We start from the raw sequence: 18,727 nt of genomic DNA on the forward strand, positions 1-18,727 counted from the left end.
AATTTAGAACATCCTGTCTCGCCCGCCTCTGACCACATGGGGCTGGGCCCTGACCCGCCCATCACCGGGCCAGGCCAGGGGAGAGGCCTCTGGATGACGGGTCCCTCGGAGAGGCTGCATCCCCCATGCTGGCCTCACCTCCCTGCCCAGCGGTGCCCACGGAGCCGGCCTGCATTCCAGCAGGCAAGCTGGCCTCGAAGCGTCCCTTCCTGGCCCCAAGATGAGTTCCAGAACCTGGAAGGAACCCACTTCTTAGGTCTGCGGAAAAATCCCGAGGAGCGTCCTCCACCCTCTAAGAAAATAGGTTTCCCGGCTTAGGTTTTTATTTGAAAAGTGGGGCCTGGGTTTTGGGAAGGTTTCTGGTTTCCCACCAGACAGACCAGAGTGTGGTGCTTCTGGGGTGACGGGGACACCGCCGGTGGGCACGGCCAAACATGCTGGCCTCTGTCACACGGCGTGAAATCCGCGCCCACACCATCCTGCCCACACAGCAGCCCCGTGCCTGGGTCAGCACCGACGTTTTGGAGAGGAGAAAACCCCACTCGGGGAAGCTAACCGCCGGCCACAGCCGCGGAGCCGGGGTGCCGCCACAGAGGGGTGCTCTCTGCCCACGCTGGGCTCTCCCGGGTACTGATTTGTGGTGTTTGCTGATCTCAGCCTGCTTTCAAGCAGCACACAAATTCCCTACATTTGAGAGAAGTTGGTGCCTCTCCAGCCCACCCCTGCCGGATGGACGCCAACCACAAGGGCACAGCATTTGCAAGCCGCCTTCCTGCCCCGTGACACAGTTCACCCACAGGTCGCCTGGACACAGAGTGGGTATTTTGCATCCTGAAGTTTTGGGGTGATTGGCGCCACAGCCGTGGAATCAAGTGCACGTCGCGTCACTTGGGGATGGGGCGTGGGCTGCGGCTTCCGGGGACAAGCGGGCCTGGGCCGTCGGGAGAGAACGGGGCTGCGGGGGGTGGGAGGCGTGATGAGGGCGGGATGAGCCTCCAGCCAGAAGCCACGCTTCGTACTAACCCTCCAGTGAGCTGCTCTGAAGGAGGGGCAGCCGGCGCTGAGTGAACACGCAGGGCCTTTCAGACTCAAGTTCCTCTGCTTCGTTCCCACAGCCAGTCTGAGCTCTGTATGGGGTCCAGAGAAGAGGAGGGGACGTGTGATCTGATTCTTGAAGGACGGACAGGGGGCCTCCAGGGAGCAAGGGAAGGAGGCCACACCAGACAGAGGGGCCCGGACAGAGGGGGTCGTCAGAAAAGTCACCTGGATCCTGGGCTTGAACGTGCTCAGTCCGGCGGGGTTTCGCGGGGCCTGGTGCCCAGCACGTCTGTGGACGCATTTCTGCCCTTGGCCTAATGGGACATCAGTTCTTCCCGAAGCAGTGCAGACGGGAGCTTCCCGGAGCCAAGCTGGAGCACAGCCTCGTTCACACGGACACACAGCTTAGGCTCCTGGAGGCAGCACCGCAGGGGAATGGGTCCAGGGAGCTGGGAGGCGTGTGGACAGCCCAAGGACAGATGTGGACGGACACAAGGACAGGACTCACAGAAAGAGGCTGAGCTGCCAGCGCTGCCCTTACGTGAGGCCCCAGCCACGCCGCCCGCTGGTGGCCACTTACCAGCTCCGAGGACAGGCACCTCCTCTGATTCTCAGACGTGAGTGTCGAGGTGATTTATCCGGAGCCGGACGGGCCGATGTCAGAGGCTGTGACTGCTCCCTCCCTCCTCGCAGGCCGAGCGGGCCACAGTGCCGCTGGATGCTCGTGGCAGCTGTGCTGAGCCCGGTGCTCGGTGGCCCCAGCTTGGAAAGGCCATGGCAGGCCTGCTCCTCAGGCACCAGGAGGGATACAGGCCCAGGCGGCTCACGCCGACCTCCTCTTCGGGAAGACGTATGGATTCCGGTGCTAACGGGATGCTGGGCTTGAGAGCAAATCACAGATACTTCACTTTTGTGCAGACGTGGTGGCTCTGTGACCTGTGGGCAGGCTACCCCGCATCCCGTGGGTGTCCCATCCCCAGGGGAGACACCCCCCCACCTCCATCCTTGGATGTTTTGATGCAACTTGTTACCCAGTCCCAGTTCTGCTGTGTATCTACTGTATTTTTTTCTTGTTAGTCTCATGAGCTTAGTGTCCGACCAAGGTGAGCGTATCTGCCCTTCAGATTGGTCCCCAGGAGCAGGGCTGGGGGGTCAGGGGGTCAGGGGGCCAGTAGGGCTTTGTGCAGAAGGGGACACTTAGGGTGTTCCAGCATTTCATTTTCTCTTCAGACCTTCAGGTAAAAGGGCTCCTGAAGTTTATTACCAATTAAAAACAACTCTAAAAATGTTCACAGTGAAATAAACTCTCAGTGACTCCCATGGGAACCTCTAGGAGAACATTCCCTCTACGGTGAGGTGCGTGCCGCTCCCGAGGTCGGGGCGCCATGTTCCCGGCGGGGCCGGGCTCGCTGGGGGAGTCGGGGGCAGCGCGTCCTCGTGGTGGGCATGCCCGTGGGGTCCCTGGGGGCCTGGGTGGGAGGGACCGCGGGGGGAGGGGAACAGAGAAGAAGGGAACTAACGCCACGTTGGAACCTCCCCCCTCATTCTTCGGCCCCTGTATTGGGTCACGCAAGCCCCGCACGTCAGGAGCTAAACATCAGAGAAACATTGCTTGTGCCCAGAAAGCACGTAACGGTTCCCAAAGAAAGTTCCATCCCACGTCCCAGGCGAGTCATGGCTGAAACTCGCTGTAGATGCGTTTGCTTTCAGCCTGGAAACCTTGCTAACATGCAGGGATAAGAGCAGTAAAGGAGAAATAACTGCTGACACCTTGAGGTTTTGCAGGACCTTGTGGTCCAGCGCACGGGACAAGCAGAAGAGCAAGGAAAGGTTGTGCTTCCTTGAAGGCTGGGGGCTCCAAAGTCTGCAACCCACCCTCACCCTTCCATGCTGGGCCTCCTGCTTCTCTTTTCCTTGGTGTAGAAAAGCCTGAGTCCGACCCCGCATTAACACGCTTCTTTAGGACATGAGTCCACCTCCTTCTCGGTCTACTGGCTTCCGAATAGAGTCACTATTCCTTCCCCATCACCTCGTGTGCTGATATATTGGCCCATCGTGCGGTGAGCAGTAGGAGCTTGCACTTGGTACCAGGAGGACGGGGGGGAATGAAACATCCCGCCTGGTCCTCGTGGGAGACAATCAGGGGGAGGATTCGGGGGACAATTAGATGAATTCGGGGGACAATTTGATGAATGGGGGGATGTTTGGGCAGGAAATTTAAGCTTGAGGCTGTTGGTGTTTAAGGCAGTGGCAGGAGTAGCCGTGTGCAGGGAGAGGGCACGGGAGGATGGAGCCAGGATTGGCACAGGAGAGGAAGGGGCAGCGGGAGCCTGGCGAGGGGCAGGGGACACTCGGGAGGCAGCGGGGCGTCTGTGCAGCAGGTCAGGCCCAGCCTGTGGCCCCTGCACTGCCACCCCTAGCGGGCGGCCCTGGAGGGCTCTTCCTTCCTCTCTGCTGTCCGAGTCTCACTCCTCCCGGGCCCTCCGGGGAGCAAACGGGGCCCTTGCTGCCATGCTGCGGCTCTTCGTGTGCCTGGCGGGTCACAGCGCAAGGACTGCAGAGCCATGTCGGGGGTGAGAAGTGATGCCGAGGCGGCCTGCCGGCCTCCCCAGCGCACGTCAGACAGGCCTCTCCTCCCAAACCCTGCCTGGCTCTCAGGCTGCTATTCAGGAAGTGCTCCAAAGCCACCTTGGCTCCCACGGTGAGAACTTAAAACTGAGGCCCGTTAGCTAATGGGAGATGCCAATGTTGTTACCGTACGTCCTGATGTCTCACAGGGTATCCACCTGGAACATTCTGGTTCCTTGGATTTAAAACAGAACTTGCAGATGGGGAATCGGAACACACTCTCACCATGTCCTGCTTCCTTGGAAATCTCCCTTCCCAAGGCCTTTCTTGGTAAGTGTTTTCCCTCGCGTTCAAGGCCAAAAGCTTTTGGAGAAGAAGAAATGATACCCAGGAAGCCAATCCATCCTCAGCTCCAGCCTTGCTTTTGTGACCCCCCCAGACGCATCCCACCACCCACTCCCGTCCCGCCATCACAGCTCATTCTGAGGATGGAAGTATTGTTAGTGAGAATTTTAGGACAAAACTTTTTTTTTTTTTTTTTTTTTTTTTTTGCAGTATGTGAGCCTCTCACTGTCGTGGCCTCTTCCGTTGCGGAGCACAGGCTCCGGACGCACAGGCTCAGCGGCCATGGCTCACGGGCCTAGCCACTCCACGGCATGTGGGATCCTCCCGGACCGGGGCACGAACCCGTGTCCCCTGCATCAGCAGGCGGACTCTCAACCACTGCGCCACCAGGGAAGCCCCAGGACAGAACTTTTGAGCCCGAAGTCTACACTCCTCCCTTGTTGCAAAGGGTGTTTTCTGGTGCTTCCTTACTATCCTGGGATGGGTTTTACAACTAATAGAACTTACCTGCACATATACTGAAAAATCAGGATCGTGTCCTAAATGTAATATAAAGAGAAAAAACGAAGGGATCTATTAAGGCTAAAAATAAGTAAAACAGTATTCAGCTGGATGCTGTCAATGCGTTTTATTTCTGTCCCACAATCTTAAAATGAGAAACATGTATTCATACAGGGACAAATGCAATCACCTTGAATCCAAGTAGTTTGAATGACCTTGAGCAGAGTTTTGGAGAGTCTAACGCTTTGTTTGAAACGATGGAGAACTTTTGGCAAAGTTCTGAAGAGACATCATCATGGTTTGCATGATGACATCATCCCTTAAAGTTCATTGCAATTAACATTGTGCCAAAAATATGTTTGTGTTTCAGTGTACATTAAGACCATCAGAACACCAGAAACGGGTGTGAACTGCTTTTCCTGTATCAGGGTCCGGTGGGATGGTCAGAAGTCCTGCGAGAGCTGGGCCAGTTCTTCCACGGCTGGGGCTGCCGGAGCAGCCAGGACGTCGGACCCCCGGGCTCTGTCCCTCAAAGCCACCGGCATCCCCCCGATCACCAGGGCCCTCCAGGCCCTGCAGACTCTCCAGACACCCCGAGGTGGTGGTGGCCTTGCTGAGAGAGGCTGCTCTAAGGCTTCCTTCTTTGTGGAGCCCGGGTCTGGTCTCGTACAGAGGCCCTGGGATCCGGGGACCCAAGCGGGTGGGCTCAGGCCGTCAGGAGGTCTGCTCAGAGCCTGCGGCTCATGGACGTGTGTCGTCACATGCAGATTATGGGGTGACTGGGTGCCTTTCCATTTAAAAGTCACCATGTTAAAACTTCACCAAGGTGTGGAGTATTTTGTATTTTCTCCTGCCTACTGATAGGCTAAGAGGAGGAGACTGTGATAGTTTGCAATAATTTGAGGAAAGTACATCATTTCTCATCTTCTAATTGCATAGGAATCACCCAGGCGGACAAGACTCATTCAAGGGTAAATTATTTTTCCTGACTTTTTGCATTAATCTAAGTAAATTAATGGAAATAGATAAAAAAGGAGTTTGTGGAAATACAGAAGGTACAAAGTAATTTTCATTCCTTTGAAATGAAAGGCTGCTTGACATAGGGTACTTCTCCTCCCCCAGAAGTCGTGACAATTCAACAGAGATGAAAACTGTCAGATGTACTTTGTTGTGAAAAAATTATACAATTTTGGGGACAGAGCTTTATTTTTAGTTTGACTATTTTTGTCACCGCACTGACAGATAGAGAATGTTCTTTTTACAGATTAAAAACTATTTTAAAGAATACTCTGTTCAAACAACATTTAACAGTTAGGCCCTAAGAGGAGTCAGAAAAAAAAGAAGATCTAAAAATCTATCCACAATTTTGCTAAAGCTAAATCACACCAAAGACCTTTCTGTTTGCCTGATAGTTTAACTGTTTTATTAATTGATTACTGGTTTGCTCTAGATTTAACATTTTAGCTCTGCTTATATAATAACGATGTCCACTGGGGAGGGCCTGGGGGTCAAACGTGGGCAGGACCCGACCTGGGAATTAACCTTCCCTGATCTTACACGTGACGCAGCCGGCGCATTCTCTTTCTTGCACGGGCAGGAGAGGGGCTGGTGGTGGTGGTCACGCCGGGCTTTTTGCTCGGGGACGCGCCTCTGCATCCTGTCTGAGAGCTCAGGGCCCCAGGCCCCTCTTCCCGTTCCCGGCGCGGGTGCTGGCTGGGGCCCCGGGGGTTTAGCCTTCCGGATGGGGACCTGAACTCTTCACTCCAGCTGGCTGGTCCTCTCCTGCCAGGTGAGCCCTGCCCCTGCCTGACCCACCCAGGGCACCTGCGCCCCTGTGGCTTCCGCCCCAAGTCGACGCCGGGTTCTGCCAGGGATGGAAGGAACGTGCAGGGAAACCGAGGATCTGCTCTAAGGACGTGCTGCCCGGGGCCACCCCCATCCCACCCCCACCCCAGACAGGGGCTCTGTGAGTTCGGGTTAGTGAGTGCTGAGGGAGGGTCTGCTGAGCTTGTTTGGGGTCTTGGGCCCCTGGGAGGCACGGAGCGGCTGCTACTAGGAGGATGCTTGGGCCTCTGTGAGCTGGTCCCAGAGCCCCGTGAGCCGCGGGGGACCGGGCCCCTCAGGGTCACGGCCCAGTGATACATATGGTGGTGATGCTCAACTCTCAGGAGAGGAAGCAGGTGAAGCAGAGGCTGCCCGTGTATGAGCAGAACAAGAGGAGGTGCCAGGCGGAAAGAGCAGCCGCAAACCGGCGATGCCCCCGTTTCCCAGAAGGCGGTGCTGTCCGCCCGCGGAACCGGGCCCCTCCACCTCCGTAAAGGAGAGGCCCTGGTGACAGTCCTGGGTTGTCGGCTGGGGGCTGCCTCGAGGCGAGACTGATGCTCTGAGGCCCGGGCGAGGCTCAGTTCTGGTCAGCTTGGCCAGATTAGTCGTGAATAGCAGACGGTTTAACGGGGAGGAAGAAGATGCCATGAACACAACGCACGGCTTCTGGGTTTGTGGCAGAGACGACGGGCCCTGCATCCCATGCAGCCGCCAGTGGCTCCGTCACCAAGGGCAGCCTGTGAGCCGTGTTCCCGTCTCTCCTTGACTGTAATTTGCTGTGTGATGCGGAGCGATTCACCTCTATCGCCTGGGACTCAGCTACTTCCTCTGTAAAATCAAAGCTGCACCAAGTGATCTTTGGGGTGACGTCCAGGGTAAACCACGCGAGGCTGAGTGTCCCAAGGGCGGGCTACGTCCACCGCCAGTTTGCAGGTCGTCTCGCGTGAATTCCCCACAGAACTAGTAAGAACGGGAGGCACGGCAGACACAGACGGGCCTGGGCGGGGAGCTGGTCGAGTCCTAGACCCCAAGGCCAAGGGCACAGGCTCCTGGGTTAGACTTTCAGAGGAAACAAAGCCTGGGCAAATTAGTGCCAATCCTGACAGCAGATGGACCAGAGTTATTACAGCAGCAGAATGACTAATACCGTAACAACCTGACCTCAGGGGGAGGGAGGATTCGGCGCAGATGGAAGGTGACAGGTGTGAACACCGGGCGAGCTGGGTGCTGAGGCCCCTCCGGACCCGGAGCCGGTGAGACAACTGACCCAGGACTCGTAGGAGACGGGACTGTTCCTTCCAGCCAGCTGGTCGTTAACGCAGCTCAGGGGCCGGATGCAGCACACGGGGCCCAACAGACACATAAGAACACAACAAGGTCCCAGAGGTCAGAGGCCGAGAGCTACGCCGAGCCGAGCCGACGGGTGGTCCCTGGTGGTGGTGTCAGCTCGAGGCTCCAGGGGGCAGAACAGAGCCGTCTGCCAGCCAGCTAGTGCCACCCCTCTGTCTCCTCAGCAGAAATCATTCCGAGACTCAGAGCTGCTACGCCTCATTTCCCGTAGCTGGTGCAGGGACTTACAATGTGTGTTATTTCGCTATGTCCCCTCTGATGGAAAAAGCTCCGGCGCAGAAACCGGCTTCATCTCCCAGGGGCGCGATGGGAGGGTGGTTAGAGCGTCTCCCATACTGGTCCAATCAAGTCTTTAACGGGTTTTATATTAACAATGATAAGAACTTGGGAACACAGAACAGGATGACCCAGGACCTACGAGAAGCAGTATTTTTAGGTGATGAACAGTAAAACCTGTCTCTCCACGTAACACCGCTGTAAAGCATCCAGAGCAAACCATCAGTTCCCCTGGCGGTTCCCCTCCTTGCTGGCGCAGAGCCGGGTGGTAGGATCTCATCTGTCAATCCCTACCTACCACGTGGTCTTGGAACACAGCAGGTGCAGGGCACGGACACCTCAGGAGGAAGGAGGAAGGTTCCCTGTGTTCTGGGTGGGGGAAGGGCCCGGCACGGGGGTGGGGGTGGCTACTGCGGCCAAGCCCTGCCCCACCTCGGAGCTGTCACTCTGGCTGCTTAGCCTCCCTGGGGCTCGCGACTTCACGTGTGAAACAGGGGCCCCGGTGACGACTGCTTTATGGGTTGATGTGACTAATAGCTCCCCCAGAACTGCCCACGAGCCTGCAGGGGGTCCCTCAGAGGATAATCAGGCTAAGGTACCCAAGAGAGGGAGAGAGATGGAGAGGCAGAAACAGGGCCCGGAAATGGAAGGGGCAGCGGCTGGGAACGGAGGCCTCGGTTCTAAGTCCGGCGGCAGATTCCCAGAAGAGGAAACAAGTCACTTATCCTGTTCTGTCCTCAGAATCACAGTCCTTCCAGGAAATCTCGAGTTCCGCTCCCAGGAGGAGGGGCGGGACGCAGGCTCAGGCATCCGCAGTGACAGATGAGCTGGGCTCGCACTGTCTGTCCTGAGAGTCAGCAGAGAAGCTGGCTGAGTGGGTAGGAAACACGGGGGGAGAAGGAATCACAGGATAAGAGGCAACATTAAAACTGGAGAAAAAGTGAGCCTGGGATGTGAGGGTGGTGAAAATAATCTTCCATTCCTTTGGTTGGAGGGACAGGTTTATAAATATGTATAACATGTAAATACGTTCTCATGGCAAGCCCCCCAGGAGGAAATAATCAGGCAGCGTTTGCAAACAGAGCCAGACAACCGCAAGGTGGTGGGGTTTATTCGTCCACGCTGGGTCGGCGTGTCCTGATGAGGCGCCGGGTGGTGCGCAGTTGTCCTGCCGCTTCCACCGGCCCCCGTCCTGGGAAATCGAAACAGACGACAGTGGTGTCTGGCTCAGGCTCCAAGAGCCGTGCACGCATCACACGTGCAGGCTCCTGCTTGCAGAGAAGGATTCGGGATCCACAGGCAGGGTCCTGCAGGAGAGAAGCTGCCACGAGCTTCAGACCGACAGGAAGCCTCTCCCTGGCCCTGGTCCCGGCAGGCTGATGAGGTGTCCGGCGGGTGCGCAGTCCCCGGCGTGGCTGCAGAGGCCTGGTCTGGGCACGTCAGCGGCGCCGCCTCACTCCGGGCGCCGTAGTTTTGGTTCCACGCTTGGGAGGCAGGTGCCAAGGCTGATTCCACTCTGCCTCCAAGGAGAGGATCATTTTAGCTATAAATCCCACCCAGCCCTGAATTGCAGGCAGGCCCCAGGGAGCAGCAGTGACTTCTTAATATAACACCACTTGGGGTCATGCGTATAAAGACAGTGAAAAGCAAGTTTAGACTGAGTCTTTCACACTGATTATAATGACTCCATTTTCTAAGAAAAGCACATTTCAAATGTCAGTATTTTCCTTCAGCCCTGGCTCCTCTCCCATCACCCCAGCCCGTACTTGAGACGCGCTGCCACGGACGCCCCACACTTAGTCTCGGGGTTGAAGCCATTCGTACAAATGAAAGGCATCTTCATTCCTTTCACTCTGGCTCACGGATTCCAATTTGTCTTTAGTTTTTAAAAAGTAGGTTAACATTTTGACAAATTAGCATTCTCCTGTAAATACAGTTTGTAGGAGAAGGAAACACGCAGCAGGAAGGTGCAGAAGGGATGGGGACCGGGGGCGCCAAATAGAAATGCAGGAGGCGCTCCTGCTGAGCGGCAGCAGCCCTGGTGTTCCCAGGGACTTCCTGGGTCTTAAGGGAAACGTCTGACACTGCAAACCTCAGGAAGGCCAGGTGTGGACCCACCTGCTCTGAGGCTCCAGCAGAAGCGTGGTGCCACGGAAAGCTCACGTCCTGGGGTTTCCCGTGTCCCAGCCGGGAAGTTCCTTCTCCCTCTCCCTCCAGGATGGGCAGCGAGGATTCAGGGTAGGCATGTGTCCTGTGGACACACACTGCTGTTGTCATCGCTTACAAGAACCAGAGGGAGCCCCAAGCCACGTGACCTCAGAGGGTCACCAGCTCGCTCCCCGCAAAGACAAAGAAGTGCCTGTAAGATTCAAGGAAACACCTCGGTTTAGAAAACAAAACTGAAAATTCCATGGAGCACAGCTGGAGGTAGACGCTTACCCCCTGCTGGGGTATTTGCTGAGACTGCCTCATAGAATTCGTCACCTCCCCAGGAGCAAACAACGGAGATGACAGCGAAGGTCATAGCGTGAAAGTGGCTTCGATCTGACTGTTTCTAAGACACAATCTAATACTGAGATATAGGGGACTTTTAAAAACGTGTCCCAGGATATAAGGACAACTAACGTGGTGCAGGCCATCGACCTTCACCTCTGCAGGGGCTCTGAGGGAGGGGACGGTAGGGGTAAAGAGACTGAGAGTTGAAGAAACCAGGTCTCATGTCGGGGAGCCCGGCCTCGGGAACCGGAGTCCTGTGAGGGCACAGCAGGGAAGGAGCACAGGGGACTGAGACGACACCCCACAGGGCACGGGACCCCGAGTCACGCACCTGGACCTGCTCTGGACGTCGGGACGAGATAGTTGTGCTGAAACTGCCTCCCCTCAGCCCCTCAAGGCAAGAGGCATAACTCTATGTTTTTCTTAAAGAGAAACTGACAAATAACAAAACAATTAACAGCAACAAAAGCAACAGGACTCTGCATTCCAGATTCAGCTGTCTGATCTGCAGCCACTCTTATGTCAGTGAAAAATGTATGTATTGTTTCGCCGGCTCCGGGCTCCAGGCGGTAGAGCAGGTAAGGCCGACCTCCCAAGCAGGTCATCCCGTCATAAAGAGAAGGGGAGGTGTGGGAGGACACGCACCGACCTGCGGTGTGGATGGAAGGTTGGCCTCGGGCAGGGGAGAAGCCACACCGCCTGGGGGACCATCACCTCTCAAGGATAAGTGGGAAATAATGCAAATTCACCCTCTTTCCCCAAGTTGCAATCATACTTCCGGTAGAAATAAACAGTGCAAAATGCAGCTGCCAGCTACCAAAGGCACAGGATAACGGTACCCTAAACAAAGAAAAACTGAAGACTTACACCTCAGATGCTGAAATTGACGGCCAAAACTTACACTTGGGACAAAGGATAAAACAAGAGCCCATGGGAGGAACTGACATGTACACCTCACAGTTTCCACTGACTAATAACCGATAGGTAAACACAGTCTGGATGAAATTTAGAGGAAAGGGTTGACCCGAGAAATTCAGACCCGCAGAAGTAACTGTGCAGAGGAAGCCCTCCTGGGCTGGAGACCAATGAGCGAAATGGATGTGGACCATGAATCAAGTTTTTAGTGTAAAAGTTGCACAGAAAAGGATTTATCTTGGTGAATATAATTTCAGTGAAACAAACAATGCCAAACTGGGGTGTATTTTAATTGCGTAAAGAAAGCTGATTAAAGAATTGGTTTAATGGGGTTAACTCTGGATCAGAGTCTTTCAGTGAAAACACAACAATGTTGGTATATTTCTGATTGAAATATTTATGTTAATAGTTGTTGCTCCAAAACATACAGGCTTAGACCCAAAATAGTAGGGGAGGTATAAATGGGGGGGGGGTGAGAGAATCAACATGGAATGGAGGTCAAGGCCCATGGAGCACCTGACAGGTGTCCACCATTCTGCCTCTCTCTGCCTCTGTCTCTCTGTATATGTCTCTCTCTCTGTCTCTCTCTGTCTCTGTGTCTCTGTCAGTCTCTCTCTGTGTCTTTGTCTCTCTCTGTATGTCTCTCTCTCTGTTTCTGTGTCTCTCTATTTGTCTCTGTCTCTCTCTGTCTCTCTATCTCTGTGTCTCTCTGTTTGTCTTTGTCTCTCCCGTCAGTCCCCCACTGGCATCCTTGTGGCTGGAATGATCAGGTTTGGAATCCTCGGGGCAGCAGCGTGCAGACACCCAGGTGGCCTGTAGGTTTAGTTTCCTTCCTTCAGGCTCTGAGGACGCAGTGTTTGCAGGGAGCTGCGGTGACTCAGAGGCTTGTGCAGAGACGCCCCCGTGTAGCCCCACCCCTCCCCCCTCCCTGCCATCGGCCTCCCCTCCCCCCACAGGGATCACAAGTTATTCAGGTAAGTGGTACTTTGCAAACCAAAGTGGTGTCCGGGCGTATTTTTCAGGCTCCAGAGTCGACAGTCATGGGTGGCAGATGTCTCCCTCCCAAACTTCCTCAGATAGGTGTTCATTAAATCTGTGGCTATAATCTTAAAGAAAACAGCTATTTTTCTTGAGTGTGTGGGCTAGAGGCATAACTTTTTCATAATAATAAGGCGATTGATGTTTAATAGAGATGTCTACAAATACAAAATTGCATCCGAATACTAAGTTACGGTAATATCAGCTTTTCACAACGGGAGCATTTAGTAGATATGATTATAGAACCCAGCTGGTTTGGGGGTGTTCGCCTACGGCCCATCTCATTTTTATTGTTTAATTGATTTCATGGTTACCTAACGGTTTTTGGTTTTGTTTTTGTTTTTTTTTTTGTGGTACGCGGGCCTCTCACTGTTGTGGCCTCTCCCGTTGCGGAGCACAGGCTCTGGACGCGCAGGCCCAGCGGCCATGGCTCATGGGCCCAGCCGCTCCACGGCATGTGGGATCTTCCCGGACCGGGACACGAACCCGTGTCCCCTGCATCAGCAGGCGGACTCTCAACAATTGCACCACCAGGGAAGCCCTACCTAAAGGTTTTAATTATTGATAATATCTAAGCTTTTAAGGCCAAGTGATTCTGAAAACATGGGGGATATTTTCTGACCCCACCCTCATCTGAAACTCCAGACGCCGTTTGCAGTCACCGTAAGTCATCTTCTCCCAGTGCAGGGCAGCAGCGGGGCCTTGAGGACAAGGCAGCTGTAAAATACTCAGTGATTAGTCAAAATAACCGTCCTGAGGATGAATCACCCGGAGCCAAAGTCGACCTTGAGGACCAGAGGAGGCCCGATGGGCGGCCAGGAGCGCAGTCCTCAGTCCCAGGCCACCTCAGGCAGGTGTCTCGGGGTCTGGGGGGTGCTGGGGCTGGAGCGTGTGGACAGTGAGCATCTGCTCGCTCACAGCTGGGGGTCTAGACGTGAGACACAGGTGTGGGCAGGGCTGGTTCCTCTGAGGCCGTGAGGCCCCCCACTCCCTCCTGCTGCTTTGCTGACGAGCCTGCGTGAGCCTTGGCTCTAGGTGCGTCACGCAGATCTCTGTCTCCATGCTCACTGGCCTGTCCCTGTGTATCTGTGTCCCAACTCCCCTTTTATAAGGACACCTACTCCAGCACGATCTCATCTTAACCAATTTCATCTGCAATGACCGTTTCCAGATAAGGTCACATTCCAAGCTACTAGAGGTTAGGACTTGAACACATGAGTTTGGGGGACACCATCAGTCCATAATGAGTACCCGCCATGGAAAGGAAGACTGAGACAGCGACTAAAATTACTCAGTGTATCTGACACGTGACTTGTGGCTGTTCTACAAGCTTGTAATTTGGAGAAATAATTTCTCTGTGGCATCTGACCTACGGCAGATATTAGCGCAGTTAGAAGCTGTGAGTCCATTAGCAAGTGTGTCACCTAAATATCATTCACCTGGAGATCACAGCCTTGTGTCGTCTGAAGTCTGGGTGGCAGACAGCGTCCTGGAGTATGAAAGAAATGGACCTGGATTTACTACTGCATCTTGGCGGGGGGCAGAATAGGACCAGGGGGTTCACAGACACAGAGGTCCCCCTTCCAGGTTCTCGGAATAAACGAAAAGGCCGTGACCCTCAATTACTGATGAGACTCAATTATTGACCACAAGCCGTGATGTCAGTCCTGAGACCTGATCGCTGAGGTCCAGGGTTCCGAGTATTTAGAAACCCATTTCCTGTAAGACGAGCAACTCCACGGGGGAACGTTCCCTTTGGGGTCCAGCAGCTGGCGGTTCTGAATGTGCCAAGGAGTCTCTAGAAACGACAGGGGGTGTGAAGCGTTGAGCTCCCCAGGAAGATGGGACGTGAACCAAAGGCCATCCGGGAGCAGAGGGTCAGGGTGACGTGAGGATGGACGCGGGGCCCGCGTCACAGAACCAGGGATTCTGCAGCTGGGCGGAGGGGAAGCGGCCCGAGGGAGTCCGGAAGGTCAGCCCAGCTCAGAGGCCAGAGAGGCCGGGGCCTGGGTCTGCTGCTGGCCCACAGAGGCTTCCACGTGGTCTCTAGTAACTGCACACTAGAAAAGTGAGCAGCGCCGGGTCTGATTCCTAAGACCTGGCAGAGGAGAAGCAGCAGCAAAGGGTGGGGACGGAGGGAAGTCCCCCAGAGGAAGCCCTGGCTCGGCTCTCACCCCCAGAAACACGCAGATCCAGCCACCAAAGGCCTCAACGGCTGTGCCATTTTTAACATAAAAGTTCACCTTTCAATTTCCCGATTTCCCCAGAGTTTGCTCTTGAGGGAGGGGAGAGAAATGAAGAAAACGGTTTTGATCCAGGGATGACCTTTTTTTCTCTGAGAAACCTTTGTAAGAACCTTTACTCCTAACGAAAGAGACTTTCAATACAATCATTTAATGTGACCAGGAATCCAATACCCCCGAATCTCCACCCACAGATGTTCGATACCCTCTAATGTGTACGAACGGTCGCCGCACTTTCATTATTTGGAGCAGAATGAAAGAGCCAGAAAGGCCAACACTTTGAACGAAGCAGCTCTGGAGACAGATGCGTTTGGACGCCGGCGCTCTCTACTCGTTTCAGAAAAATAAAGGGGCAGCATCTCCAGCCGGGCCCATAGGAGCGGAAGTTGCTGCAAGCGGGGACTTACCACCTGCAAACCACCATCCAGGTGAGGCCTGCCAGGCCACAGACGAGCACGGCGCCCAGCACGATGGAGACCGCGGACGCCCGCGGGAGCCTCCCAGAGTCTGGAGCAAGGACAGAGCCAGCGGTGAGCCTGGCCGGCTGAGGGCAGCGGCCAGTGTGCCCTCCCAAACCCCAGCCCAACCCCCAGCCGCCGCCCGAGCACCCCTGACCCTGGGAAAGCACGTTCCTCCGGGTAAGTTTCCCTCCACGGACCTCCTTGCGCTGCCCCGTGGGCTGTCCATCCCCTGCTGCCTTTGCTGTACTTGGAGTTGGGCTCTGCTCTGTACTGAGCTCTCCTTTTCCTACTGCAGGAGCTTTAATAAAATGTCTTGCCATTTTAACAGGTCCAGGTGCATAATTTTTCTTCTACAGGAGCTGGAAGCCTAGTTATGATTCCTAGATTTGCAGCTGAGTGGCTGTGTGACCCTGAGCAAGCCACTTACCCTCTCTGTTCTGCACATGGGGATCAAACTTCGTGCTTCCCTCCCGGAGATAATTCACGGGGGCGTGAAACTAGCTGAGGGTCTGGCGCGAGCCCGCCCCGCCCAGGGTTTCACCGCGGTCCTGTGTCTCAGACACGATCTCGCCTCAGGTGCGACCCAGCTGGCTCCCTGCTCCCACCCAACGTCAGCGGCCATGGCAGCGCGGACACACGTGGCCGGAGGACGACCCTTCAGTCATCCCTGACTGTATGTCGACCCCCCGTCCCAGCCTGGATGCCCAGGGCCGTGGTCTCACCCACGCAGGTCCTGCCGTCCTCGCCGAGCGCGTAGGGGTCGGTGCACTCGCACTGGAAGCCGCCCTTGGTGTTCTTGCACCGGGCGGACGCGTGGCACGGGGGTTCCATCACGTCTTCACACTCGTTGATGTCTGCACACATGACGTGAGGTCAGGGCCAGCCTCCTGCTTCCCTTCCCCACGAGGCCGGCCCCGCCCCAGCTCTGTCCCGTGTCCAGGAGGCAGAGGGACGTCACCCCACGTCGGGGCCGTGTCTCCTGGATCGAGAACATCCCCTGAGGTCCCGCAGGCGTCTCCCTCCCGCCCCACTTCTGCTCACAGCGGCCCTGCGGCCCCTCAGGAGTCAGCCCGGCCCGTGGCCACCCTCTGACCCGCTGGCCTGGCTGCTTCTCCTGGCCCATCCACAGTGGCCTCCTCGGACCCGCAAACCCTCTGGTGCTGGTGCCGATCCACTCAGTTCTGTTCAGTTCAAATTCTGCCAGGGGCTGTGAGGGCCCGAGTGTGAGGCAGGTCCCCGGAGGCTCAGGCCACACAGGCCGGTGGGCCTCGCTCAGACGCGGGCACGTGGCCCCCTGGAGGCTGCTGGCGCTTTCCACACTGAGTAGGGCTCCACCCCGGGCGGGAAGGAGGCGGGGGAGGGCAGGTGGCAGCGAGTCCGCCCACCCCAAGCGGACAGCTTCCAGCCACACAGCCGGCTCTGGGCCTCCACCCACCACTGGGTGAACACCGGCCGTGACGCCGGGAGCCAGGACCTGACACCCAGGCCCGCAGAGCGGGTGGATGTGGTGAGTCCCCCTGGACAGGGAGCGTGTGCAGCCCTCGTGGTCTCCTGTCGGAATCCACAACCACGACCGGACCCCAGGTCCCTGTTTCCAAATAACACGCTACCTTTTCTGGCCGATTTCAGGAAGGAAGCAGCAGAATGTCAAAAGAAGAAATATGTCCTGAATACATGCTGTCCAACCACATCACATTAGCAAACGTCACACGCGTGTGTCCTCGTAGGTGGTCCTTGTTCTGAGGGTATGAAGTGAATGTGGGCTCAGCCTTTGCTGCCGGTGGAGCCCCTCACTCCATCCTGGACACTGGACTGCAGACAGGGTGCTTAAAACAAAGCAGGTCCCTTCTCTCCCGGTTCTGGAGGCCTGAAGTCCAGACGCGGCCCTGAGCTCACTCGGAGGGGAGCATCGCTCCCGGTCTCTCCCGGCTCCTGGGGCTGCTGGCCATCTCGGCTTCCTCGGCCTGGCTGCACCTCTCCCATCCTCCGTCCTCACATGGCCGTCTTCCCTCTGTGCCTGTCCTCCTCCTAGAGGGACACCAGTCCTACTGGACCAGGGCCGACCTTGAAGGCCTCATTTGAATTTGATTGCACCTGCAAAGACCCTACTCCTAATAAGGCCACACCTGAGGTCCTGAGGTTTAGGACTTCAACATGCCTTTCTGGGGGACAGAATTCAACCCCTTTCACTCAGAAGCCAGAGCGGGGACTGTAGGGTCTGGTCTCCTGGTCCGGGGAGTCCAACCAGAATGTGTGGCAGCCCCACACGGGTGGTGAGGACCGTCTCAAGCCTGTGTGTCCCCAGATCCCCATGTCAGTCTGCACCATGGCCGTGGCTGCTCCTACCGGGACAGGTTACCTGCCAAGGAGAGCTGAAGACCACACCCCCGGGCCCACCTACAAACATCTACACGATGTTCCACTTCCCGAAGCACAGCTGTGCCGACGGCAAACTGCACTCTCCCTGTTGGTGCAGAAACATTTATTTGTGTTCACTTATTACAGAACCTCTCGGCAATAACTGGAGCGAAAAGCCACGGACACATTGCTTTTTATCCGTTCTGAGTTCACGACTTTAAAGCCCTTGAAAGAGACTCAGTACACTCATTTGCTTTTTTTTTGCGGCACGCGGGCCTCCCACTGTTGTGGCCTCTCCCGTTGCAGAGCACAGGCTCCAGACGCGCAGGCTCAGCGGCCATGGCTCACGGGCCCAGCCACTCTGTGGCATGTGGGATCTTCCCGGACCGGGGCACGAACCTGCGTCCCCTGCATCGGCAGGCGGACTCTCAACCACCGCGCCACCAGGGAAGCCCCTGCTAATTTTTTTTTTAATGTGATGATTTTGGGGGCTAGGCGGGATTTGAGCAGACAAGAGAGAACGAGTCTCCTTAGATTCTGTGGGTTAGATGTTCAGTTAAGCTGTTGCTGCCCTTTCTGCAGCCATGGACGTGCAGGTTAGCGATTCCGCTGAGGACGGGCGGCAGCCCTTCCGTCACATCAATTCACAGTGGAACTAAAATTCCCTCCCTGCTACATTCCAGAGTCATTTTTTTCTTGCAATTCTTGGCTTAGAAACTTCTAGTAGAGGCATAGATCAGGCGAAAAACATCTGTGTAAAGGAGCGAGTGCATTTGTACCGGGGGTGGCCCTCATCTTGCTTCCTGTCACATACTTACGTTAAAGGTATTCTGCCTTAATTATCGATGTGTTTAGACAAAGACACAGGGTTGTATAAACAGAGTCAGTACCCTCCTCCCTGGTCCTATCTCGCTGTGCCCACGTGACCGAGCTTGAGGAGCTCCTGTCTCCATGGGACACTTATCGATGTCGAAATAAATAGGACCCACTGCTTGTTGAAAAGTGGGTTCTCACTATCCACACAGCTCTGTAACTCACGTTTTTACTTAGTGATGTAGTGACATGCTTTCAGGGAGCGGTTAGCTGTTAGTATGAAAAATTACGTTAGAAAAAGACAGGAGGTGGGGGGATGACTGGGAGGTGGGGGGATGACTGGGAGGTGGGGGGACGCTGGGAATAGAAGAGCGATGCTGGCATCGTTCGGAGCATCGCGGGGCGCAGGAGGCCTCCCTGGGGGAGACAGTCTGAGCTGGGCGTCGGAGCGTATCCAGGGGCAGCGGGTGAGCCCGAGGCACTGACCCTCCTTTACTCTCC

At 55.7% G+C, this 18,727-nt stretch overlaps 1 protein-coding gene across 1 annotated transcript in view; it reads right to left on the bottom strand.

The window, feature by feature from the left end:
• Positions 1 to 9,011: 9,011 nt before the first annotated feature.
• Positions 9,012 to 18,727, bottom strand: part of TPO (thyroid peroxidase) — a gene marked incomplete at both ends in the record, with an annotated part of 35,873 nt that continues 26,157 nt past the window's right edge. Inside the window, 4 exons of the mRNA XM_081253912.1 lie at positions 9,012 to 9,209; positions 10,021 to 10,153; positions 15,002 to 15,101; positions 15,778 to 15,909. Coding sequence (XP_081110038.1) covers positions 9,012 to 9,209; positions 10,021 to 10,153; positions 15,002 to 15,101; positions 15,778 to 15,909 — 563 coding nt within the window. The remainder of the gene's footprint in view (positions 9,210 to 10,020; positions 10,154 to 15,001; positions 15,102 to 15,777; positions 15,910 to 18,727) is intronic.

This window comes from Mesoplodon bidens (assembly GCF_964165515.1).
Source record: "Mesoplodon bidens genome assembly, chromosome: 14".
Lineage (NCBI taxonomy): Eukaryota > Metazoa > Chordata > Mammalia > Artiodactyla > Ziphiidae > Mesoplodon > Mesoplodon bidens.